The sequence below is a fragment of the Rhinatrema bivittatum genome, chromosome 2 (assembly GCF_901001135.1).
Source record: "Rhinatrema bivittatum chromosome 2, aRhiBiv1.1, whole genome shotgun sequence".
Taxonomy (NCBI): domain Eukaryota; kingdom Metazoa; phylum Chordata; class Amphibia; order Gymnophiona; family Rhinatrematidae; genus Rhinatrema; species Rhinatrema bivittatum.
In genome coordinates, this window is record NC_042616.1 from 764,666,996 (window position 1) to 764,694,244 (window position 27,249).

The 27,249-nt window shown below is 45.4% G+C and overlaps 1 protein-coding gene across 2 annotated transcripts in view; it reads right to left on the reverse strand.

Moving 5' to 3' along the window:
• Positions 1-27,249, reverse strand: part of MTSS1 (MTSS I-BAR domain containing 1) — a 431,605-nt gene that overhangs the window by 329,862 nt on the left and 74,494 nt on the right. For both annotated transcript variants that reach the window (XM_029592008.1, XM_029592009.1), the window contains exon 2: positions 22,394-22,455. In XM_029592008.1, coding sequence (XP_029447868.1) covers positions 22,394-22,455 — 62 coding nt within the window. The remainder of the gene's footprint in view (positions 1-22,393; positions 22,456-27,249) is intronic.

Sequence of the window (27,249 nt, forward strand, 5' to 3'; positions counted from 1 at the left end):
GGAGGCGATGTCCTTTCGTGGGTTACAAACTGATTAAAACACAGGAAACAGAGAAGGATTAAATGGTCAATTTTCTCAGTGGAAAAGGGTAAACAATGGAGTGCCTCAGGGATCTGTGATTTTATATATTTATATATCTCTCTCTCTCTCTCTCTCTATCTATATATCTATATCTATATCTATATAAATGATCTGGAAAGGAATAAGACGAGTGAGGATATCAAATTTGCGGATGATACAAAATTATTCAGAGCAGTTAAATCACAAGCGGACAGTGATACATTACAGGAGGACCTTGCAAGACTGGAAGATTGGGCATCCAAATGGCAGATGAAATTTAATATGGACAAGTGCAAGGTGTTGCATATAGGGAAAAATAACCCTTGCTGTAGTTACACGATGTTAGGTTCCATATTAGGAGCTACCACCCAGGAAAAAGATCTAGGCACCATAGTGGATAATACTTTAAAAATCATCGGCTCAGTGTGCTGCAAAAGTCAAAAAAGCAAATAGAATGTTAGGAATTATTAGGAATGGAATGGTTAATAGAACGGAAAATGTCATAATGCCTCTATAATTGCTCCATGGTGAAACCGCACCTTGCATATTGTGTACAATTCTGGTCGCCGCATCTCAAAAAAGATATAGTTGCGATGGAGAAGGTACAGAGAAGGGCAACCAAAATGATAAAGGGGATAGAACAGCTCCCCTATGAGGAAAGGCTGAAGAGGTTAGGGCTGTTCAGCTTGGAGAAGAGACGGCTGAGGGGGGATATGATAGAGGTCTTTAAGATCATGAGAGGTCTTGAACGAGTAGATGTGACTCTGTTATTTACACTTTCGAATAATAGAAGGACTAGGGGACATTCCATGAAGTTAGCAAGTAGCACATTTAAGACTAATCGGAGAAAATTCTTTTTCACTCAACGCACAATATAGCTCTGGAATTTGTTGCCAGAGGATGTGGTTAGTGCAGTTAGTGTAGCTGGGTTCAAAAAAGGTTTGGATAAGTTCTTGGAGGAGAAGTCCATTAATGGCTATTAATCAATTATACTTAGGGAATAGCCACTGCTATTAATTGCATCAGTAGCATGGGTTCTTCTTAGTGTTTGGGTAATTGCCAGGTTCTTGTGGCCTGGTTTTGGCCTCTGTTGGCAACAGGATGCTGGGCTTGATGAACCCTTGGTCTGACCCAGCATGGTAATTTCTTATGTTCTTAAGGAACGGCCTCTAGAATTTAACAGTGCAAAATATGGAAGAATTTCCAAGCGATTTACCTTACCGAGATGGCAGGTGATCATCCATCTATCTATTTGTTGATGAATGTCTACATATCAAGCTGTTCACCTCTAATAAGCACAGAAATGGCAGCGATATTCATATATTTTTGGAACCTTATCAGAAAAGTTTGCACCAATTTCTCATTCTGAAAAGCCCGTCTTTTTCCAATAAGGCACAAGCAAGTGAAAACTTACCATTTCTGACCAAGCAAGTCAATCTGCAGCAATCATAAGGTATCCAAATAGAAAGCTGAGGACGCCAAGAGGCTGAAATGTCAAGATCTCTCTCAACTTTGCTTCATTACTCAAAACCAATGTTTCTTTCACTGGGTGTGCTGTGTTTAGCCCACTATAGTTTACTAGTTAGAGGGTGTTAGTATTGAGTCAAGAGAGACTCTTAGGCCACATCATGGACATTCCACCTGGGGCCATGGATAAGGACCCCTTGGATTCGAAGAGTTTTTAGACAATTTCCTTGCTTTGTTACTTCTACTTACTTATGAATTCCTCACCCTAAATTAGCTTTCACCTATTTGGGAAAAAGAAATAATCCATGAACAAGTTGTATATCTACCAGGCAAGTCATGTTTAGATCAGCTGCTGAACCAAGCACCTAGTACATCAAAAACGTCTTTAGAAAATGATAAAATCACTGGCATCTGTTTCGGCTACATCCCAGTGGTATATAATATGTCAACTGTGAAATGCTGCTTTCAAAGGTATACCAGCCAGTTAATAGGATCATAATTCTTATTGAAAACAATCATTTCTATCTGAACATAAAGGAAAAACACACTATCACCTACAACAAGGCCTACCGCAAAATGTACTGGCAATGCTCCTTTTTAATATCTGCACAAATAGCCAGTTTATTCAAACAGCTTTATTTACACTCATGAACAAGTAATATGGGGACATGCACGAGACGTCATCCAGGTTGAGCATACTTGACAGCTGCAAAAGCCAGTCTAATTAATACCTAAATCATGGATCAACTGCAGCCAACTCCAAAAATGAAAAGTTCAGCATCCTCTTTCCAATGGACTTTAAAAAAAAAAAAAAAAAAAAAAAGAGAGTGTTAGGCACCAGCAAGAATTTTCAGGAACCGGAGGGGGGAAATCTTTATAGTTGTTTTAAGTAAAAACACAATTAGATAAGCAGTAATTTAAATAATTATTTCTGGTCTCCCCCCCCCCCCCCCACCACCCTTCCAAGCCTGTCTTCTCTATTTCCTCCTTTCTTCTCAGCTTGACAGCTGCCCCCACATGCAATGGACATTGCTCCAGCCTGTCCCCCCAGCTACTGCTGCTCGCTCCTGGCCCATCAGCCAGTGGGCTTTCCTGCCCCTTCTTCCCATCCCAATGGTCACTGTTCTTTGGGCCTCGGGCAGTTACGACTCTGTCCTGTCTGGAGCTGTAACTGTTCCTTCAGTCTGGCAGCTGCCACTGCGATTTTCTGCCCTGGTGGGCTCTTTTCAGTCCCAGCTGAGGCTCCTCCATCCAGTGGCAGGCAGTGGCACCCAATACCAAATTTTAGGCACCCCGGCAACCTGGTGTCTAAATCTTTTCCAGCCCTGCAGGACATAAAGAACTAATCATCAAGTGGAATGGCCCACATCTGACTCACTATGCAAATCCAGCATACCAAAGAGAAACCTTGGACCTCACACTTTCCTTCAAGATCCATACAGAAATAAAACAAAGAAACATCCATAAGCTTGCAAACTTAAAATGGAAAATGCAAATAGACTACAATCGGAACCAGTATACTTATCCTTTATTACTCCAGTGCCTATTACACTGTGCCCTTGCAAATGAAAAAAAATCAACCTGTTGCTGAATGATAGCTGCCATACTACCAGAGGCTGCCTTTAACTAATGTCAACCGTCTGTCTACCCTTTCTGGAACAGTACTGTCAGACATCTGAAGAGCTGTGGACACGCAAATATAGCGAAAGCAGCAAACAGAGGATACAGTCACATGACAGCAAAACAAAGCTTGAAGTTGCACTAAATTTCCTGGGGTAATTAGCTGTGCCTGAGGAGATGTTGCAGGCATGACCTGCTGCTGGGATTAACAAGAAATGAACCACCTAGTGGCACTAAATCTGTTCCCACGTTTGCAGGTCAAGAGCAGACATGGAAAAATGAGGATATTCTACCAGACCCGAGACCTCAAACTCCTTTTGTTCTGCCCATTACTCAAGTATGGGACCTTGCTGAGGCCAACTCATAAGCAGTGAAAGGTGCTCACTGGTGGAAAGAAAAGAACTTTGATGAGTAAACATAAGACTAATAAATCCACAATTCATATATAAGAGAGAGAGACAGAGAGATATATAGATATATAGATAGATATCTATAATCAACATCTTTGTTTATATATAGTTCATATAGCCAACAAGGCAAAAGATATACTTGAAAAAAGTTTTATTAGTATTATAAACAAGAAGGCTGTAAGGGAGTCAGGTTGGGGCATTAGATGACACGGGGGAGGGAGGTGGCGAGGGTTAAGACAGGCACTCATGGAGGATAAGGCTACAGCAGAAAAACTAAATTAATTCTTTGCTTGGATCTTTACTGGGGAGGATGTTGGGGGACATACCTGCAATAGAATTATTCTTTGTTGGTGATGATTCAAAGGAAAGGAACTAGCTGTTAAAAGCCTGCTTAATGTGAATTTTGAAGAGGAGCTAGAGCAAATTGACACAGTAACATAGTATGTGACGGCAGAAAAAGACAAACTAAATAGTAACAAATCACCAGATTGTGATGGCATTCGCCCAAGAATCTAAAGGAACTCAAATATGAAAAATTTCAGACTTGCTACTCAATCATTCAATCTGCCTCTATACCAGAGGCCTGGAAGGTGGCAAATTTCATGCCGCTTTTCTAAAAGGGCTCCAGGAGGGGCCCAATTAACTACAGATTAGCGAGTGACATCGGAGACTGGTTATTGTTAAGAAAACCAAAAGTACTGCTCATATGAATAAATATTGCTTAATGGGGAAGAACCAACATGATTTTAGGAAAGGGAGGTCATGCCTGCCTTACTTATTAGAATTCTTTGAAGGTGTAAATAAGCAAGTGGATAATGAGTCCATCGTTGCAGTAAATTTGGATTTTGAGAAGGCATTGATAAAGTCCCTAAAGAGAGACTCCTCAGAAAATGTAAAAAAACATCATGGGATAAGAGGCAACATCTTACTGTGGGATAGGTAACTGGTTAACAGGCAACGAAGAGTAGGCCTAAAGGTGACCTGTACGGGGGGACCAGCTTTGTTTAACATTCATTAAGGTTCTGGAAAAGGGACCAGCAAGTAAGGTGATCAAATCTGCAGATCACAGAAAAATATTCAAAGTAGTTAACATACAAGCAGACTGAGAAACTACAAAAAACCCCTACAAGACTAGGGAACCAGATGTAAGGATCCTGGCTTCAGTGCAGCCCTGCAGAGGTCCTTAAGTAGGCCACACTCAGATGCACAGGTTTTGCTTTGAAGATTCTCTGAACCAGCACTGCCACACCCATAAAACCTCACTCACAGTACCCACTGAATGAGCTTGGGTCTAACCATAGACCTTGCCGGGGCCCTCCTCAGTCCTTGCCTTGTATTCTTATTCACTTTCCTGCTTAGGCCATTACATTGGCCCTCTAGTTCTGTATGTCTGTCTTATTTGTTCTGTCCTTTTCTGGTTGTGTGTGTGCTGGCCTTTGGTTTGTTCGTTTTCATTTGTCCTATCTTGTGGACACCCTTACATTCTTATCCCTGCCCTTAGTGGGTCCCTCCCAGTCCCCCTGCCATCGCCTCCGGTGAAATCCTGCTGGCCACCAGAACCTGAACCTGAGGTGATCAGCCAGGCATAAGTTCTGGTCCTGCACGGCCTATGCCTGAAGCAGCCAGCTATCCAGGAGTCCAGCGCAGTTCCTGTCCCGTGGGCTACCCTGCACCAAGCCCTGACACTGGGCATCTAAATGGCAGACAAAATATAATATGGACAAGTGCAAAGTGATGCAAAAAGCAAAAGATAATCCTAACAATAGGTTCACAATGCTGGGTTCCATATTAGGAACCTGATACTGAGCAAAAAGAAAAAAAAGATACAAGAAGTGCACATTCCCAAAACTGTTCACATCACTAAAATGAAAAGAAAATTAGTTGGTTTTTTTCTACCTGCATTGCCTGGACTTTTCCTTTAAACCTCAAATTAAAGCCATTATTCGATCCGGTTTTTTATAAGCCACGAATGATTGCTGGTCTAAAAAAAAGCTATTACGGCCTGCTGATTTCCGAATGGTTACTCAAGCTATTATCTTTCCTGTGACTGATTACTATAATAGCCTATATTTAGGACTACGAGCTTCTACATTACAACCTTTGCAGCTGCTTCTCAGTTCTGCAGCCCGCCTGCTTACTGGTACTAAATGGCAGCAACATATTACTCTGGTTTTAATCGGTTTGCATTGGCTGCCCATTAACAGCGCATCGCTTATAAAGTTAGTACGCTAACCGCTAAACTGCTGAACCCAAGACTCTTGCTCACGGGCGAATGTTTTATTAAAAGCGCATAAACCATCTAGAGTGATTTGTTCATCTCAGCGGTGCTTGCTAGACATCCCCCGTCTTCTGCCAGAGACTCCGCCTTCCCAGTAGCGGTCCCAACAATATGGAACTCTTTACCAACTGAACTGAGACCGAATCCTTGCCGCAAAATGTTTACGACGATGTGCTATCTAGATGGTCTTTATTGATTACTGTCTCACAGGCATTTGATACAGATGACTATAATAATGTTTTGATATTTACTGTATTTGTTTAAACCAATATAAAAATTGTTCTTTTATTCTTTTACATTGCATCAGCCTTTCTACTGTGAGGTGATTAGAATGAATGAATGAATAAGTTTATTAATCACATTAGTGCCAGTCTCTCTTCTGCTTTCCTCTGTTTGGTCTTAATTATTTTATTTTCTTTATTTATATTCCGCTTTTCAGCACTTCAAAGCGGATCACATTCTAGGGCCTTTCCATTTTTCTCTTGCCTCCCACCTTCTTCTCTTCATTTGTGCAACACTGATCTCTCGTCTCCATTTCTCATGCTAGATTTCACCCCTCCTTCTCTCACCCTCCCTGCCAGCTTCCCAGTCTATCAGCTGCTCCTCAGCACTCCTATTTCCCCGCTGTGTCTTACTTCTTCCCCGGCTTCCTATCTTTCAGTTATTTCCTATTCCCCAAATTCCGCTTGCTGTACTCATCCCATTCCCCAGCCTTCATCTATTTTTCTCTGCCTCTTATCTACTCACTAGCCTCGGCTACTTCCCTGCCACTCATCCCCCTCCCTGGCTTCTAGCCCCTTTCTTCTCTTAGCCCCTACCTAGCCATCTATTTCCCCCTTTCACTTCCTTCCTAGCTCCATTTCCATCTGTTCACCCCTTCCACAGCCTTTCCATTCACACCATCTATTCACTCCTCCCCAACCCTCTTCACTCTGTCGCACAGGCCCCTAGGCCCAAACATGCCCATTCATACCCTCCACTCAATCACAGAATTACCAATCTCCACCCAGTCTGAGCCCGTGCTCTCCCACTTTCCTATCTAATCCCAGAGTTCCTGCTCATCCCCATTCCTGAGTCCCCATTAAAAAAAAAAGTTCCTGCTGCCCTCAGGAGCTTCTAAGTTTGTTTCTCCTGCATCCCATCCAATGGCCTCGCTCTCCCCTTCACCCTAGGGAGGGTGCATGGCCCAGGGAAAATCAGCTAGTGAGGGACCCCCAATAACACTTTTATACAAGCCACTGGCACCTCTCTCCCTTCCCTCTCAAATACAGTTATGACTTTCTTCTCCTTCCCAGACTCATGCATTTCTGTCCTCCCCACTCCCACATTGACTCCCCCTGTCCCCAAATATTGCTTTCCCAAGTTCCCAATCAATCCACCAGTTCCCGCTCTCCCCTCACCTAATTCACAAATTCCCACTCCCCGTGCACACTTAATCCCTAAGCCCTTATTCCTCCTCTACCCTGCACCTACCCTCCAAGTTCAGAGTTGCCAAGTCACCCAGTTCCTGGAGGGAGATTTTTCTGACAACCCCATCCTGATGCATTATGGAACCTGAAGCATTGATTTCAAGGGGTAGAACCCGGGACTACAAATACTGCATTACACTGGAATGTAAGTTCAAACGCAGGTCTGTCCATAAAGTCCTCCTCCTGGAACTGAATAACCTGGTGGCTCTGACTCTCACACATATTTATTTATTTATTTATTTATTTATTAACTTTTATTTACCGACATTCGAGAAGCACATCATGCCGGTTTACAAAGAACTCAGGTGGGAGATACAATGAAACAATATAACAATATAATATAATATAACAATATAACAATATAACATTATAACAAAGTGAACAAATAAAACAGTACAAAAAAATGAAGCCATGGGAGCCGAATTGAGGGGGGGGAAAAGGGGGGGAGGGGAGGGGGAGGGTGGGCAAGGGGTAGGAGGGGAAGGGGAAAGCATAATTAGAAGGAGGTAAGGGGAGAATACAAAAAGAATAGGGTGAGACTATGTACAGGAGAACTGTATAGGTGTCATTTAACTACGTAGAATTACGGAGACGTCAAAAGTTGGGGAAGGCGGTAAAACTGGGAAATAGTTACTTCAGAGGGTGTAAAAAGGGGGGGTGGAGGGGGGGGAAATAAGGGAAGGGTGGCGGCCGGGTGACGCGGGAAACGAAAGGGTGACAGGGGGCAGGGAGGAGAAAGGGATAAGACAGGCGGGAGGAGGGTGAGAGGTGGCCGGGCCGAGCGGAAACTGAAAGGGGGGGGGGGGCAGGGGGGAGCTAGGGGGAGAAATTACGTTTGGTTTGCATCATGGTTTGCGTCAGGGTAGGCCTGTCGGAAAAGCCATGTCTTGACTCCTTTCTTGAAGTTGTGAAAGGATGTCTCTTGGCGTAGGGGGGTGGGGAGGGAGTTCCAGAGGGTAGGGCCAGCGACTGAGAAGGCTCTCCCTCTGGTGTGAGCTGAATGAGCTGTTTTGAGGGATGGGGTGTGGAGGGTGCCTGTATGGGTAGTTCTTGTGGGGCGATCGGAGGAGCGGTAATGAGGCATTTCATCGAGCCAGGTGTGATTGTGTTTATGTAGGGAGTTGTGAAGGATGGTGAGGGTTTTGTATTGTGAGCGGAAGGAGATGGGCAACCAATGAAGGTCCTTTAGTATGGGGGTGATGTGGTCCCTTTTACGTGTACCGGTTATGATTCTAGCCATAGAATTTTGTAGAATCTGAAGGGGTTTGATGGTGGAGGCAGGGAGTCCTAGTAACAGGGAGTTACAATAGTCTAGTTTCGTGAGCATGGTGGTCTGAACGACTGTGCGGAAATCGTGGGTGTGGAGGAGGGGTTTAAGTTTTTTTAGGATGTTAAGTTTATAGAAACCCCCTTTTAGGAGAGCTTTGATGTGGGGTTTAAAACTTAGGTTCTGATCTATAAAGACGCCCAGGTCTCTTACAAATTGGGTCTGAGAGAGGGCAGTGGTAGTATTTTGGGGGGGGGGTTCTGTCGCATGGGGAGGGTGACACGTTCAGGGTGGTTGGAGATGACGAGTAATTCTGTTTTTGAGGTGTTTAGAGCTAGATGGAGCTCGGATAGTGAGGCGCTTATGGTGGCGAGGCAAGATTCCCATCGTTGCAAAGGTTCGCTTATGGACCCTTGAAACGGGATGAGAATCTGCACGTCATCTGCATATAGGAAGAAATTCAGGTTTAGGTCGGAGAGGAGGTGGCATAGGGGTAGGAGGTAAATATTAAAGAGGGTGGAGGATAGGGATGAGCCTTGGGGTACACCTTGTGTGATCGGTATGCGTGAGGATTCGTGCTTGTCAATTTTTACAAGGTATTCTCTGTGTGTGAGGTATGAGGAGAGCCATGAGAGGGCTGTGCCGGTGATACCTATTTCTGCTAGGCGGGTCATTAGTATTTGATGGTTGACTGTATCGTAGGCGGCGGAGATGTCTAATAGGGCGAGTAGGTACGAGTTTCCATGGTCCATACCTTTAAGTATGGTGTCTGTCATGGCCAGTAGTAAGGTTTCGGTGCTTCGGGCTTTACGGAAACCGAACTGTCGAGAGTGGAGGACATTGTGGTCTTCTAAAAAGTCCGTCAGTTGTTTGTTGATAACCCTCTCTAGGACTTTGGATAAGAAGGGAAGGTTGGAAATTGGACGGTAGTTGGCCGGGTCTGTGGGGTCGAGGGTGGGTTTCTTTAAGAGGGGCTTGACTATGGCCAGTTTGAGGGGGTCTGGGACACTGCCTGCGGTGATGGAGCAGTTGATAAGGTCCTTAATAGGTTTGGTGATTGCGGGGGTGATAGAGAGGAGGGTTTTTGAGGGAATGGTATCCGAGGTGTGTGTGGCGGGTTTCATCTTTTTTAGGGTAGCTTCTACTTCTATGTTGGTGGTGAGGTCAAATGCTTTAAGGGTGATCTTTTTGTCATTGGGGATGGGGGGGGAGGGGGGTGGTGTTAGCCGGGAAGCGAAGTAGAATGTTGTCGATTTTGTTTTTGAAGTAGAGAGCTATTTCTTCGCATCTTTTGTTGGATATAGTTTCGTTGAGAGTAGGTGTATTAGGGTTGGTGAGTTCTGCGACATAGGTGAATAAGGTGTTTGCATTAAATTGGTAGTCATGGATCTTTGCTGCATGGAAATCACGCTTAGCTTGGGTAATCGCATGACGGTATGCGTGTAAGGCGTTGTTGTAGCTAGCTTTAAGTGTAGTGGATGGTTGTTTGCGCCAGGCGCGTTCTTTAGTTCTTAGGTCTTGTTTCATTGTTTTTAACTTGGTTGAGAACCATGGTTTTCTTTTCTCGCCTTGTGCAATGGGTATTTCTTTGTGAATGATGGGGCATAGTTCGTTGGCTACGGTCGTTGTGAGATTGTTCCAGGAGTGAAGTGCAGTGTCTGGGTTGGTGAGGTCGATGTTGTTGGTTATTTTGTCGAAGGCTAGGGTGAGCTCTTCTGTACTACACTGTTTGCGGAAGGAGATGGTTTTACGGTGATTTTGTGTGGAGGGTGTGGGGGATTTGGTTTCAAGGGTGGTATTAATGAGGTAGTGGTCGGACCACGGTACAGGGGTGACTACAGGGGGGGGTGGCAATGGTTATTTTAGAGTTCACAAAGATTAGGTCGAGTGTGTGACCTGCTTTGTGTGTGGGTTCGGTGATGATTTGATTGAAACCCAGAGCTTTAAGGGTGTCCAGTAGAGTCTCGCAGGAAGGGGTGGTAGGGTGGGAATCCACATGGAGATTGAAATCCCCTAGTATAATGGTAGGAAGGTCTGTTTTGATGTGGACTGTGAAATATTCAGTGATGGGTGAGGGGTCTTCTTCAATTAGGCCTGGGGGGGCGTAGACTAGGCAGATTTGCAGGGATTTGGATGTAAATAGCGCAATTTCTAGTTTGGGTGGGGGTTGAGTGGTTTGGAGTTTGAGGTTAAGTCTTTTTTTGGCTGCCAAGAGTAGACCCCCCCCCTCTCTTTTTAGGTCTTGGGATGGAGAGGAGGTCGTACGTCTTTGTTGGGAGCTGGTTTAGGAAAACCTGGTCAGTGTTTTTTAACCAGGATTCCGTGATGGCACATAGGTCGGGATTGTCGTCTGTGAGTAGATCATTTAGTATAGGTCCTTTTTTTTTGGATGGATTGGGCATTGAAAAGGGTAATAGCTAAGGTTGTTAGGCCTAGGAATTGTGAGAAAGGAGGTGTCATGATAGGTATGAGGGATTTGCGGGGGTTGGGTGGGTGGGGGGGTATTGTGGGGGGCTTGCGTAGTAGCGGGCGGTGCCGTCTCGGGATGGGGAGTAGGCACATGATTTCTAGAAGCAGGAGGGGACTTGGGTAGTGGGGACTAAAATAAATACTAACAAGGGGGTGGCTGTAGCGAAGGCTGGCGTAATAGCGTAAGAGTGGCTATGGTAAATTACAAGGGCAGGTGGGTTGAATGAAAGATTGTGCACACTTGGAGGCACGGTACGCTTGAAAGCAACGTCAGGTGATTCAATAGCAATAATTGACAGAGTTGTGTAGGGCGCGCCAGTTACAATGAAAATACAGGGTGATCAAAGGCAAAGAACATTCAGAGGCAGGGTGCTGTCCAAAGGGATTTTTTTTTTTTTTTTTTTTTTAAGCTGTTGTTTAAACCATTAAGTAGTTCGCCAAGTAGGTAGCCGGGTGAACGAGGTAGATCTGGCGCTGGTGGGTGGAATAGGTGAAAAGGCTCTTACCCCGGGTGGGTGGCGCTGACCGCGCGAACTCCGGTGGAGGCGGATGAGATGCTGTTGAGGCCAGGAAGGCAGAGCGTTGCGATACTTGTTGCGAAGCAGTCGGGATTCGGATATTTGTAGTTGTTCACGGTTTATGTTGCGATTCGTCGGTGTCACCGTGAGGATGGATCGGAGCTCCTTTGGGGCTGCGACGAAGGGGCGAGACAAAGGGGCCTGCCCCTTTGTGGTGCTCCTTCGTGCGCGCGACGCCGCACTGAGCGTTGAGTTTTAAATCCCCGCAGGCCGAGCTCCGATTGGAGGCTCTGGCAGGTAGGCGGGATTGGGCAGGTCTCGTCGCGGTTCCCCTTCTTTTTTTTTTTTTTTTTTTTTTTTTTTTATGACCAGCGGACTGCAGTTTTTTTATGACCAGCTTTTTTATGACCAGCGGACTGCAGTTTTTTTTATGACCAGCGGACTGCAGTTTGTGGAGGAGGAGGGAAGACCAGCCAGTGTTCTTCAGTCCCTTGACATGACAAGAGCTGCACTGGGGAGAGGGGGGAGGGGGGAGGTTTCAGAGCAGATGGCTGTGTCTTTTCCAACCCCATGGGCTGCATCAAAAACAAAATGGCAGTGGCACTAAGGCTGCCAACTAGCTCCAGGTTTTGAGGACAGCTTGCTCTAGTCATGGTTTTACCCCACGGCCTGCGCAGGCTTGTAGTTCTGTTCTTATTGATTTCTCCAAGAAAAAGAAGACCTAGTCTATGCAGGCAATGGGGTAAACAAGGATTTCATCAGCCTAACTTGTGCTTCTTCCCTCCTCCCCATGTTCAAACAGCCGCACAAGAGGAAAAGGCTCTGGTGGCAGCAGGAGGAACATGTTAGAACCTGCCGGAACAGTCACTGCTCTCCTGCTAGTGACCATAAAGAAGTTGGGTGGCAAAAGATGCGAGCGGGGGGGGGGGGGGGGAGGAATTTTTGCCTCCCCCACAGCACCACCACTTTTCCAGCTTCTCCCTTTCTTAACCCACCTTTCACTATGCATCAGCCCCCACAATCTTCCCTTGCCTCTCCTGTAACTTTAAGCCATTCCTGTGGCTCCAGTTATTTATTTTATACTTACTTGAGATACTGCTTGGGAGAGCAGAGTTGCTTACCTGTAACAGGTGTTCTCATAGGACAGTAAGATGTTAGTCCTCAAACATGGGCAATGACATTGGATGGAGCCTAGCAGGGAAATCTTATGTCAAGGTTTCTGGAACTTTGACTAGGCACACTGAGCATGCCCAGCATGCCCCAAAACCACACACCCATGTGGAGTCCCTCTTCAGTCTTATAATATAGAATCATAAAAAAATGAAAAAAAATATACAGAGATGGACGTACCAGCCACACTGTGGTGGTATGCGCCAATGCACTGAGAGGAACTCCAACAGAGTTGGTTTATAATCCAGCCTCCAACAGGTGTAGAAGATAATCAAGCAGTTTAATAGATCCAGGGCCGCCTCCACTTCAGTCCTTAGGACTTTCTAGTGGAAGGCCTTCTGGAAGCCACCAGGTCCCAAAACACATCCTCAAAGACCGAGGGGTTACAGAATTAACCTCTCAACATCCAGGCTGTGAGCGACAGTGTCTGGAGGTTGGGATGCTGCAACCCACCTTGGTCTTGCATGATGAGCTCTGGGGAAGTCCCTGGACCAATAGGTTTGCCAGACCTGTCTTGGCAAATGAGGAGCTATGAGAATCATAGTCCCTCTGTCCTCGCAAAGCTTCAAGAGAGTCTTTGCCACCAAGGGAAATCGGAGGACATGTGTACAGAAGACCCTTGCCCCAATTGCAGGCAAAGGCATCCAAGGCTAATTTGCAGTCCGTTCTGTACAGAACTGAGTCACCTTTCTGTTGCAGGGGGGACGCAAACAGATCCACATCTGGGCTCCCCCAGAGGCGGAAGATCCAGGTCATAACTCCCTGGTCTAGAGACCACTCATGGGGTCTGAAGGCATGAATCAGCCTGTCCGCTATCATGTTCTCCGTTCCAGCCAGATACATGGCCCTGACCACCATCCCAGGGCCCAGGACCAGAGCTGGACCACTTCCTGACACAGGAGGTACGATCCCATGCCTTCCTGCTTGATGACACACCACATTGCTACTTGGTTGTCTGTTTGGATTAGGACAACACTGTTGGACAGCGGATCTCTGAAAGCTCACAGAGCATACATAACCGCATGGAGCTCCAAAAAGTTGATTTGATGACGTGATTCCTGGGCGAACCAGAGGCCATGGGTGTGGAGCCCCTCTACATGAGCTCCCCAGCCCAGGGTGGACACATCTTTGGTAAATACAATTTGGGTAGGGGAACTTTGGAAGGACACTCCCTGTTCCAAATTTGAGAGTACCTGCCACCAGGACAAAGAGTCCTGGAAAGGAATGATTTGGATGAAATCCTGGAAGCTCTGCGGGGCCTGGTGCCACTGCAATCTCAGGGCCCACTGGGCTCTGCACATGTTAAAATGTGCTAAGGGAGTAACATGGACGGTTTCAGCCTCAACATGTGCTGAGCTTACATCTGCTGGCTCTGGACCACAGCAGGAAGCCTTTTGCCTGAGCCGTGGCTAGCAGAGTTCCTATAAAGTCCAATTGAGGCGACAGGTTGAGATGGGACTTCAGGTAGTTGATGACGAACTCTAGTGACTCCAACACCTGAATGGTCAAGTGTATGGTCTGAGTGGCTCCTGCCTGAGATGTGTATTGACCAGCCAATCATCCAGATAAGGGAAAACATGCACTCCCAACCTGTGCACCACAGTCAGGCATTTCATGAAGTCACAAGGGGCTGACGCTAGCCTGTACAGCAATACTCTGTACTGGAAGTGCCGTTTTCCCACCATAGATCTGAGATACTTCCTGTGTCTTGGGAAGATCTCGATGTGAGTATATATATCCTTCAAATCGAGGGAGCATAACTAATTTCCTTTTTGTAAGAGAGGAATCAAGGTGTCCAGAGAAACCATCTTGAACTTTTCTTTTTAGAAACTTGTTCAAGACTCTCAGGTCTAGGATGGGACAGAGTCCTCCTGTTCTCTATGGAATCAGGAAGTACCAGTAGAATCCTGCCCTCTTTGACTTGGTGGGATAGGTTTAACCACTCTGGCTATTAAGAAGGCAGAGAGTTCCCTTAACAGTACCTCCTGATGCACTATTGGCCCCCACAACGGGCACAGAGGGCAATTTGATGGGACATCCAATAGGTTTAATTGGTACCCTTGATGTACGATGGACAGAACCCACTGGTCCAAAGCTATGCCACTGATCCGCGAAGAACCATAGCCTGCCCCTGACCAATCCAGTATCTCTGGTACATGCTCATACTCCCTTATAATCCACTCAAAACCACATCCCAGTATTCGACTGGGGTGCCAGCTGGGGCTTGAGAGCTCTCTGCTGCCTGTGACGGCCACAGGAGCTCTCCTGCTGTGAATGGGACAGAAGGGCTGAAGGATAGTTCTTCCTCTGGCAGTAGAAAGAAAGACAACCACCTTTCCTGAGGAGAGCACATCTAAAGTGCTGGCAGAGAGTTGTTGGAGGGTCTCAGTGGTCCCACAACTGGCCTACCGCATCCATCACCTGATCTCCGAAGAGATTCCTCCAGTACATGGCAAGTCAGCAAGTCTTTCCTGTACCTCCGGTTGAGATCAGAGGCCTGCAGCCATGCCATTCTGTGGGCACCAATTTCCACTGCAGAGACTCTTGATGCCATTTCAAGAACATCGTAGGTTGTGCAAACCTCTAGTTTTCCGCACTTCGGGCCCTTATGCACCAGCAACAGGAAGGTGTCTTGCTGCTGTTAAGGTAGCTGCTCGGCCACCTCCTGCACTTGCTTCCAGAGGTTCCATGAGTGTTGGCTCATGTAGTGCTGGTAGCAGACAATGCGGGCAATGAGCATGGTACCCTGGAATACTTTCCTCCCAAGAGCGTCCATCGCATTGTGATCCTTCCCCAGGGACGCTGAGGCATGGGTCCAAGAGCGCTTCGCCCTCTTGAGAGTGGATTTGACCACCACCAATTAGTGCGATAGCTGACGCTTCTTGAATCCGGCATCCTTCTGGATGAGATAAACCTCATCTGCCTTCTTGTTCATGAGAAGTAATGTAAGGCGGTGTTCCCAGATCCTCAGCAGCAACTCCTTAAGGATTTCGTGCACTGGGACTGCCATGATCTCCTTAGGAGCCTCCACGAACTGGAGGATTTCCAGAAAAATGTGCCTGGCATCCTCATCAGTCAATAACTGAAAAGGGATGGTCTCAGCCATTGCCCGTACAAAACCTGCAAAGGTTAAGTCCTCTAGTGCAGACTTCCTTCATTCCTCTGGAGGAGAAGGCTCTGAGGGGAGACCCTCTGACTCCTCTGAGGAGGAATCTGCACTGTCATTCCCTCAGGTGTCAGAGAGCCTCATCTTCACTGCAGTCCACACGAGAAGGGTCCCTAGATGCTCAGCCTTCATCCAGTACCAGTGCCAGCCCTGGAAAAGCTGAATGGGGGATTGTAGGCCTTGGCGTCCCTACTGGTCTCAATGGAGCTTCCTCCTTGGAGGAACCAGCAATGAGCACCATATTGGTCGCGCAATGCCTCGCCGGGCATCGATGGCCTTCCAGGAATCTTTGCCAGCTGGGTTGGTAACACACAGATGAGCACACAGCCATTCCAGCAGCAGTTCCAGAACTGAGAACACTGTCTATGCCACAGGTGCAATACCCTGAAGCACTCATTCCACTGCCAGCTGGACTGTCTGCTTCAGCTCCTCCTCAAAAGCTTCTGATGCCAACACCAACTGGGAGACAGGAGGGGTGGCCAGATCTTACTCTGATCCCTGAGATGGATTGGCAACTGGCACCACCGGTGGAGACCGTCGTGGACCCCCAGCATCAATGGAGAATTGGCACTCCGCGCCACAGGGTCATCATAGCATGAGCTGGCGTGTCCCAGAGCCAGACACCATGCATTGAAGGTGACCGGTGCTGAAGCTTCCTCAGCTTCTCTTGGTGCCTGGCCCAGTCTTTCCCCGTGCAGAGGTCGATGACGACGAACCAGACATCCTCGATCTGGAAGAAACCAACAGGGGCCAGTCTCCGGTGCCCCTATCCCCAGTGGCATCAACGGAAAGCAAGTGTTGCTTACCTGTAACAGGTGTTCTCACAGGACAGCAGGATGTTAGCCCTCACATATGGGTGACATCATCAGGATGGAGCCCAATCACGGAAACTTCTGTCAAAGTTTCCAGAACTTTGACTGGCCCCTACTGGGCATGCCCAGCATGGCACTAACCCTGCAGCCAGCAGGGGTCCCCCTTCAGTCTTATTTTATAGCTACAAGCAGTGCCGAAAAAATAAAACAATAAAGCATTACGAACCCAACACCGCGGGGCGGCAGGCGGGTTTCGTGAGGACTAACATCCTGCTGTCCTGTGAGAACACCTGTTACAGGTAAGCAACACTTGCTTTCTCACAGGACAAGCAGGATGGTAGTCCTCACACGTGGGTGAGTACCGAGCTGAGGATGTCCGAACATGCACCAAATGTACCCAACGGCATGCAACAGGCACAACAACTGGGGTGGAATTTGGTAGAGGGCATCTGCACCCCACCGGGCAGGTGGAAGGGTGTTGGTACTTCACGTTGGAAACAGGTTACGCAGGACAGATTGGCTCAAGATGGAATCTTGTCTTCTGGCTTTGTCCAAGCAATAGTGGGCTGCGAAAGTATGGAGTGAGCTCCAGGTGGCAGCCCTGCAAATGTCAGGAAGTGGCACCGATCGTAGGTGTGCTACTGAAGTCGCCATGGCCCTCACCAAGTGTGCTTTAACATGGTCTTGAAGTGGAATGCCTGCTTGCTAATAGCAAAAAGATATGCAGTCCGCCAACCAGGAGGAAAGAGTCCTTTTACCCACAGGCTGCCCTAATTTGTTGGGATGGAAGGAGACAAATAATTGAGTGCTCTTCCTGTGGGCAACTGTACGGTCTAGGTAGAACGCTAGAGCCCGTTTACAGTCGAGGGTATGCAGAGCCTGTTCCCCTGGATTGGAGTGGGGCCTGGGAAAGAAAATAGGTAGTATGATGGATTGATTAATGTGAAACTCCGAAACTACCTTAGGCAAGAACTTCGGGTGAGTGCGGAGTACCGCCCGGTCCTGCAGGAGTTTAGTGTAAGGTGGATAGGAAACTAGGGCCTGTAACTCACTAACTCTGCGAGCTGAAGTGATGGCTAAAAGGAAAATCACCTTCCATGTGAGATATTTTGGGTCACAGGAGTGAAGAGGCTCAAATGGAGGTTTCATGAGCCGACCAAGAAACAAATTAAGGTCCCAAGAAGGGGCCGGAGGATGTAAGGGTGGCTTAATATGGAGCAAGCCTTTAAGAAAACGTGTTACGAGGGGTTGCACCGATATAGGGGCATCCCCGACACCTTTATGGAAAGTGACTACCGCACTGACATGCATACTGATTGAGGAAGTCTTTAGACCGGATTCCGATAAATGCCAGAGATAGTCCAAAAATCTCGGGATTGGACAGGAAAAGGGATCAAGGGACTGTGAAGGACACCATGATGTATACCTTTTCCATTTATAGGAATAAGACTTTCTTGTGGAAGGCTTCCGTGAGGCAATGAGGACTCGAGAAACCGAATCTGAAAGGTTAAGTGGTTGAAGGATCAACCTTTCAACATCCATGCCGTCATGGACAAGGCCTGAAGATTGGGATGGCGTAGACATCCGTCGTTCTGAGTGAGCAGAAGCGGGTCCTTTCCCAAGGGAATGTGCCTGCGGATGGAGAGATTCTGGAGTATTGGAAACCATACTTGGCGTGGCCAGTGAGGTGCTATCAGGATCATGGTTCCTTTGTCCTGACAGAGCTTCACGAGAGTCTTCGAGAGAAGAGGAAGTGGAGGGAATGCATAAAGCAGCCCGGCTGCCCACGAGAGGGAGAATGCATCTCTGGGCTGCGAGCACTCGCTCCAAATGAGGGAGCAGTAATTGTCTACTTTGTGGTTCTGAGGGGACGCAAAGAGGTCTATTTGGGGATAACCCCAGTGTTGGAAGAGAGAGGTCGCTACCGAGGGATTAAGCGACCACTCGTGCGGTTGGAAGACATGACTCAGTTTGTCCACCAAAACATTGTCCACTCCCGGCAAGTAGGTTGCCCTGAGGTACATCGAGTGGGAGAGCGCTTCCGCCCAAATCTGAGCGGCCTCCTGACACAGCAGGAAGGAGCCTGTGTCTCCCTGTTTGTTTATGTACCACATGGCCACCTGGTTGTCCGTCTGAATCAGGATGACGTGATTTGATAGGTAGTCCTGAAAAGCTCTGAGAGCATATCGCATTGCTCAAAGCTCCAGGAAATTTATCTGGTGTTTGGATTCCTCTTGAGACCAAGATCCTTGTGTCTGTAGATCGTTTACATGAGCTCCCCAGCCAAAGTTGGAAGCGGTGGTGAGAATGAGTTGATGAAAAGGTAGTCCCTGGAGGAGATGTTTCTGATCTTTCCACCAGGCGAGAGACAGACTGAGTGCGGCGGTGATGTGGACAATGGTTGAGAGAGGCTGAGTCACTTGAGTCCATTGTGACCGTAACGTCCAATGCATGACTCTCATGGCCAGACGGGCCATTGGAGTGAGATGGACTGAGGACGCCATGTGTCCGAGAAGGACAAGAAATTGCCGAGCAGTCGCTGTGTACTGAGACTGCAACTGGTGAGCGAGAGACACGAGGGTTTGAACTTGTTGTTGAGATAGGAAGACTTTTGCCTGTAAAGTGTCCAAGTCTGCCCCAATGAAAGACAAGGTTTGAGATGGGACTAAATAGGATTTCTCGTAATTGAGGAGAAATCCTAGAGAAATTAGAGTGTGTAGGGTCAAATTCAGGGACGATAGAGCTGCTTGCTGGGTTGGGGTCCTGATTTACCAGTCGTCTAAATAGGGGTAGACGTGAACACCTTCTTTCCGGAGGAAGGCTGCGACAACTACGAGACATTTGGTAAAGACTTGTGGAGCTGATGCTAGGCCGCATGGAAGCACCTGGTATTGATAGTGCTTTGGGCCTACTAAAAACCGGAGGTACTTGCGATGAGCTGGAGTTATCGCAATGTGGGTGTATGTGTCCTGGAGGTCTAGAGAGCAGAGCCAGTCTCCTCTTTGTAGAAGAGGTAGAAGTGAGCCCAAGGTTACCATTTTTAACTTTTCCCGCGGGAGGTACTTGTTGAGGGCACGTAGGTCCAGAATTGGACGAAGGCCCCCGGATTTTTTGGAAATCAAAAAATACCGGGAATAGAACCCTAGGCCTTGCTGCGAAAGAGGAACGGGTTCTATTGCTCTTAACTGGAGAAGAAGGGAGACCTCCTGCTCCAGAAGGACAGAGTGGTCGGATATTCCCCACACTTGTAGCGGCGGGGAGTCCGATGGGACAGCAAGAAAATTCAGATGGTAACCCTGAGCAATGATTGCCAGCACCCATTGGTCGGTTGTGATGGTTTGCCACATACCATGAAAGTGGCATAGTCGACCTCCTACTGGTATGCCTGGCAGAGGGATCAGGCTGCTGCTCTCGAAGTGAAAGTCAAAAGCCTGAAGCAGGCCCCGGTTGGGGAGCTGCTTGTGACTTTTGCTGGCGAGGCTGGGATTTATGATAGGTCCTCGTCACTCGGGTCCTTGTCGGTGGAGGATAGTACTTCCTTGACCGGAAGAAGGACTTCTTAGGGTCCTTCTTGGAGGGCTGTCTAGACGGGAAGTCAGAAGGTATCGATGAGAGCTGTTTGAGGGTCTCATGATGATCCTTTAACTCAGCCACTATTTGCTGAATCTGTTCACCGAATAGATTGTCACCAATACAGGGCAGGTCGGAGAGCCTGTCTTGTACTTCTGTGCGAAGGTCTGAAGACTTGAGCCAGGCCCAACGCCGTGCCGAAATGGCAGTCGCAGACACTCTAGTGGAGGTGTCGAAGATATCGTAAGCTGTTCTTATTTCATGTTTCCCTGCTTCAAAGCCCTTGTTGACAAGGGTTTGCAGATGTTCCTGGAATTGGTCAGGCAGGGTTTCAGAGAAGTCCTGTATCTGTTTGAAAATGACCCTATTGTATTGGGTCATATACAGCTGGTAAGCAGCAATTCTAGAGATGAGCATGGCCCCTTGGAACACTCGTCGACCAATATTGTCTAGGAACTTGTGTTCCTTGACAGGAGGGATAGAGTGTGGCTTCGTTCTTTTTGCCTTCTTCTGAGCTGACTACCACAACTGAGTGGTGGTCAAGCTGAGACTTTTGAAAGCCTGGGGCTGACTGTACTAGATAAGTAGTGTCAGCCTTCCTGTGTACTGGGGCTACGGATCCAGGATTTTTCCAATTCTTTTTAAGGAGATCAAGAAGAACTTGATGAATGGGAATAGAGGTGATCACTTTAGGGGCATCCAGGAATTGGAGAAGCTCCATCATCTGGTGCCTATCATCTTGTTCCATCTGAAGTTGAAAAGGGACCATCTCAGACATTTCCTTCACAAAATTAATGAAAGAGGTCCTCTGGAGGAGAACGCTTTCTACTTTCAGTAGGAGAAGGAGGTGAAGGTAAATCATCGGTGTCTGTGAAGGTATCATCACCCCAAGAGTCATAAGGATCAGAAGGCTGACCTTTAGGATGAGAGGGTGGTTGGATACCCGAAGGGCCCAGCTGAGACTCCGAGAAAATCGAAGGAATTGCCAAGGGCACCGCGGACACCTTGGGGGTCATTGGTGCCGGCATCGAAGGTGCCGATGTGCGTATCGCCCCCGATGAGTGAATCGGTGAAAAAACTTACCAGAGTACTGCGGTCGAAGAAAGCTAGAGGGGGGACCCCTGTGGGTCGAAGTATTTTTATTTAATTCCATTAGGAAAATTCCTGTCAGGAATCAGTTCAGAGCTCCTAAACCGCGAGGCTACTGCTGCGTGGAAAAAAGAAGACTGAAGGGGGACCCCTGCTGGCTGCAGGGTTAGTGCCATGCTGGGCATGCCCAGAAGGGGCCAGTCAAAGGTCTGGAAACTTTGACAGAAGTTTTCCATGATTGGGCTCCATCCTGATGATGTCACCCATATGTGAGGACTACCATCCTGCTTGTCCTGTGAGAACTAATGCACTTGCATTTTAAACAAACTTGTAACCTTTTCATTTTTGGTTTTACTATTTTGCATAAAGAATCAAAGGCATTTAAACCAAATAAATTACCAGTTTAGCCAAAGCTATCATGTTTTTGTTCTCTGTACAATGTACTATCTTTCAGGGAAATAGATACTAAAAATGTGTTTCCAATGTCCAATAGCAGACATAGATTTAAATATGGCTAAGAGAAGGCTGTAAAGCATTTGGGTACAAAAACATACAGATGCTTTACACAGTTATTTAGTATCTCCTATGCAAGAAAGCTTGTTTTTTGGGAGTACATATAACATCTCGCAAACAAACTGCTACTTCAGAAACACTCCCAAAACTCTTCCTAAATATAATCCACCTCTAGTAACTTGGAAAGGAGGATGCAACTCATGTCAGAACTACTGGCCACGTTTTCGCAGAGAACCATTACCTGGGCTACTCACATTTCACTGGATCAGTACATCCCCTTGTAGGGTGCAGAATTTATGCATTCCATAGTATCTCTAGGAGCAGCTTGCACACATCTGTATTACAGGAACCCTATTTCAGTCACAATCCCAATCTCCTCCTAAAGGACTCAGGAATGTCACTCAGGTCTTTTTCCATGCTAACCAATATAGGCCAACAGGTCATACCCCAAACCTCACACTTTGGTGTCTGACCTATTCACAATTCAAACATATTTGCTGGAAAAACACACTTACCTAAGCTGAGATTGCAGTTTTCCCGCCTTATTAATAAAATCTTCCCAAACGGGGTAGCTCCCCTGAAAGACAGCAGAGGGGGAAAAGAAATCAATATTTAAAAACAAACAGTGAATCCATTTATATTGACTAGCAAGGTGCCAGGCACTAAACAGCTTGTAAAACGCCCAACACTTTCACAGACAGAATTATATTGCATTGTTTTGGAAATGATCCTTTCTAACCCTGCAGTAACAGGTCTTAACCCCACTGGACAAAAACCTTTGCCTCCTTTTTCCCCGAGCCCAGATAGTAATGCAGTCATGGGTGGGTCCCATCTATGGCCTTGAGGTCTGCAGCTCTCTGGCAGGAAGCATCAGCTGAAACTGGGAACGTTTGATTTCATTACTGATGCAGTACTATCCAAGACAGCACCATCTCAGTCCGTTTTCAGTTTTTCACAATACGCATAAAATAGCATAGCTGAAATGAAAGAACACACAGCTCCTGGACAACAGTTCCATGTTTGTTCACCTTTCCTTACTCTGTATGTGTAAACCAGTGCCTTCCACCCACTGAAAAAAATACAGAATGAAGGAGCCACGGCGACAACCAGGAAATAAAGTGAAATAAAATGGGTCACAGCGTGAATGGCAAAATGTAAAGAATGAAGAACATAAGGTTGAAAGCGCTTTCAAATACTAAGTTGTGTAGACTAGAGAAATGGGCACAGGCTGATCATCACTGCTCACTTCTCTCAGAAAACAAAAGATTCTGCCCATACTCCTTCAGAGTGTTCTACCTTGTACCTTTTTGATTCAGGAAGTAGGAAGCCTCTCAACGTTATTCCATAAAAATGGAAAGTAATGCATTTATTTTTTTTCTTTTTAAAATACCTTTTACTGCAAATCAGCACTGACCAGCATATTAAGCACAGTGAAAAGAAACATTCTAGCATTTATTTTATTTTCTTCTTCCCACTATCCCCAACCCATTCGTTTCAAATGAAGCATATCTAGGTCAAAATATCTTAGATAATATTCACTAGAAGTCTAATAAAAGTCGACATTCCCAGACCAAACCCAAGAGACTAGTTCCCACCAACATTAGGAACTAGGCAGGCTGCTTCAAGTGTCCAGCTTGAACAAAGTATTACTTGAGGGGGAGCAGAGATCGGATACTCTCTGGGAAAGTTCTTGAGAAGGAATTCCAAATGTCTTTGAACAGTTCTTTCTTCTGGGAGGATTTGTGGTACATTGTCCAGTATTCCTTTTGAGACAGATCTATCATGTGTGTCTTCCATACCACAAACAAAGGTAATGGTTGAATTCAATGGGATGTTGTGAACTACTCCCATGGAAAGAATACATTTAAGATTTAAGAATTTGTGTTAAGCACTTTAAGTGAAATATGTAGGGTGCATCTATTAAAAGGGAATAGATGGGGTTTTAATGGGTGGGGAGCGTATGTGGATGAGTGATTGTAGTGGGTATATGTGTTTTAAATGTTAATACATTGCTGCTAAATAAATGTGTATATTTTTGTATATTGGGTTGCACATGTTTTTGAATTATTGTAAACATCAGTGGATGTAATTAATAAAAATGATAAAAAATTGATGTGTATGTATTATGTTAAGCACTGCTGATAAATGGTAATATTGATGACAAAATTATGAGATTACAGTAAATTGTGAATGTCAATGCTATAAAAATGAACTCATAGGGTTCCCTATGTATGTTGTGATGTGATGAGTAGGGAGCTTGTACTCTCTCACTTTGTGATTACCATATCGTGAATCCAGTTTAGCAAGATTCACTGTTTTGCAATTATGCATGGTTTCAAGAAGAACATAGTGTATCCTAGTTCTGTATACTCCTCTCCGTCATAACCCAAAATACAAAAAGAATTGGACCATTTTACATCTTTGCTTATCATCAAACACTGCTCACTTCTCACAGTTTTCCAAAACTGTTGAATATCAGGACACTGCCACAAACAATGAAACAGTATGTTGCTTGCATCAACCCTCATTTTAAGCAGGTACTACCATAGACTTTAAGCCTAGTTAAAGCATTAAAGGAAAAATTGGTTAAACATCCCTCAGCTTGTCCCATAACTTTAGTACAGTATGCTCTTTTCTGGCCATGCAAGAGAAAATGAGCATTTGAGAATACAAAATGTTCTTGGTATTGCTCTTAAAGAGTAAGACTTCTACTCAAATAAAATAAATACCAACATAACCCAAAGATGCTTTTCACTATCGTAAAAAGCCTAACCAAATCATTCAATGACGACCAGTTATCGTCAACATCCAAGATCACAAGTAATGATCTCGCAGATTTCTTTAATGAAAAAATCAAAAACCTCATAAATAACCTCAACAACTCACAAGACCAGAAAATACAAAACTTTCAAACATTAAGTTGGTCCAACTTTGAAATTGCATCATCACTGGAAATCCAAACAATCATTTAAAAAAATGAACCCAGTAAACACCCCATTGACTCCATTCCCATAACGACGATTAAAAATATCGAACCTTCAATAACTAAAATTTTAACTGACATCGTAAACCTATCCCTCACTGAAGGAAACTACCCAGAATGCCTAAAATCAGCAATTATCAAACCCATACTGAAAAAGAACAACCTTGATCCAGAAAATCCACTGAACTACCGACCCATAATCAAACCTACCCTTCACTGCCAAAATCATTGAGAAAATCATCCACTCTCGTCTCAGCGACCACCTTGAAGAAAACAATATCTTACTACCCACACAATTTGGCTTCAGAAAACAACTGAACACGGAGACATTACTACTATCATTGAACGACACCGTACTCAAAGGTTTCGAAAATGGCCACAGCTACCTTCTGGTACTACTCGACCTATCAGCAGCCTTTGACACTGTAAACCACTCTATCATGATTGAACGACTATCAGAAATTGGTGCAAAAGAAAAAACCCTACAATGGTTCACATCATATCTATCACAAAGAACATACCAAGTAAGGATCAATGACACCCTTTCAAAAAAAAAAAAAATCTTGACACCGGAGTCCTCCAAGGCTTCGCGCTATCAGCGACACTCTTCAACATCTATCTCCTTCTGATCTGCCACCTCCTATCAAACCTTAACCTGTCCCACTTCATATACGCAGATGACATTCAAATATTAGTCCCAATAATCAACTCATTGGAAGAAACCTACAAAAAAATGCCACCTAAACAAAATAAAACTACTAACCAACTTGAAACTCATACTAAACTTTGATGACTGAAATAATCATACTGGATAGAAAGAACAACACTCCTCAACCACCACTCAACTTAATAAACCAAAAAATGGCTGTCACTCCAGTCAATCATGCACGCAACCTTGGAGTCACAATTGACAAAGAACTCTCCGTCAAGAACCACATCACAGCTAAAATCAAAGACGGATATCACAAACTCTAAACATTATGACAATTAAAACTTTCCTCTCCCCCAACGACTTCAGATCAGTCCTTCAGCTACTCATTTTCTCCAACCTGGACTACTGTAACTCTCTTTTATTCAACTTACCTCTTAATACCATCCGCCCACTCCAGATCCTGTGAAACGCAACTGCAAGAATACTCACTGGACCTAAACATGATCACATTACTCCTACACTTATCTCTCTACACTGGCTCCCAATAAAATTTAGGACCGATTACAAAATTCTATCCATACTACATAAAATATATGAAAAACAAACAAACTGGCTAAGTTCATCCATAAAATTGCATGTGCCAAGCAGAAACCTCAGATCAGCAAATAAAGGACTATTAAAGATCCCACCTTCTTGATCTAAACAACTCACCAACTCACAATTCTTTACATATATTTAACTATTTAATCCCTGAAACATTACTCTCAAACAATAATTCAGTAAGAAAACAAAAGGCAATATCACACTGCAACTCAGGCTTAAAGTAGCTATATTCATATTCAGAAATGTTTCCACGTAAGTCCATCAAAAATAGTCAGATTTGGCTAACAGCCTCACGAGCAATAAACAAGTCGAGACCCATGCAATCATTCTGTTCTGAAGTTGTTGGCAAGTTAAATGTAAGACATTTAACTTGCCAACAACTTAGCCTTGATAAGACAGGCTAAGAGAGAATTTGAAAAGAAGTTGGCCGCAGAGGCAAAAACTCACAGTAAAAACATTTTTAAATATGTCTGAAGCAGAAAGCCTGTGAGGGAGTCAGTTGGACCATTAGATGATCGAGAGGTTAAAGGGGCACATAGAGAAGATAAGGCCATCGCGGAAAGATTAAATGATTTCTTTGCTTCGGTGTTTACTGAAGAGGAAGTTGGGGAGGTACCCGTACTGGAGAAGGTTTTCATGGGTAAAGATTCAGATGGACTGAACCAAATCACGGTGAACCTAGAAGATGTGACCTGATTGACAAACTGAAGAGTAGTAAATCACCTGGAACGGATGGTATACACCCCAGAGTTCTGAAGGAACTCAAAATGAAATTTCAGACCTATTAGTAAAAATTTGTAACCTATCATTAAAATCATCAATTGTACCTGAAGACTGGAGGATAGCTAATGTAACTCCAATATTTAAAAAGGGCTCCAGGGGTGATCCAGGAAACTACAGACCGGTTAGCCTAACTTCAGTGCCAGGAAAAATAGTGGAAAATGTTCTAAACATCAAAATCACAAAACATACAGAAAGACATGGTTTAATGGAACAAAGTCAGCATGGCTTTACCCAAGGCAAGTCTTGCCTCACAAATCTGCTTCACTTTTTTTGAAGGAGTTAATAAACATGTGGATAAAGGTGAACCGGTAGATGTAGTGTACTTAGATTTTCAGAAGGTGTTTGACAAA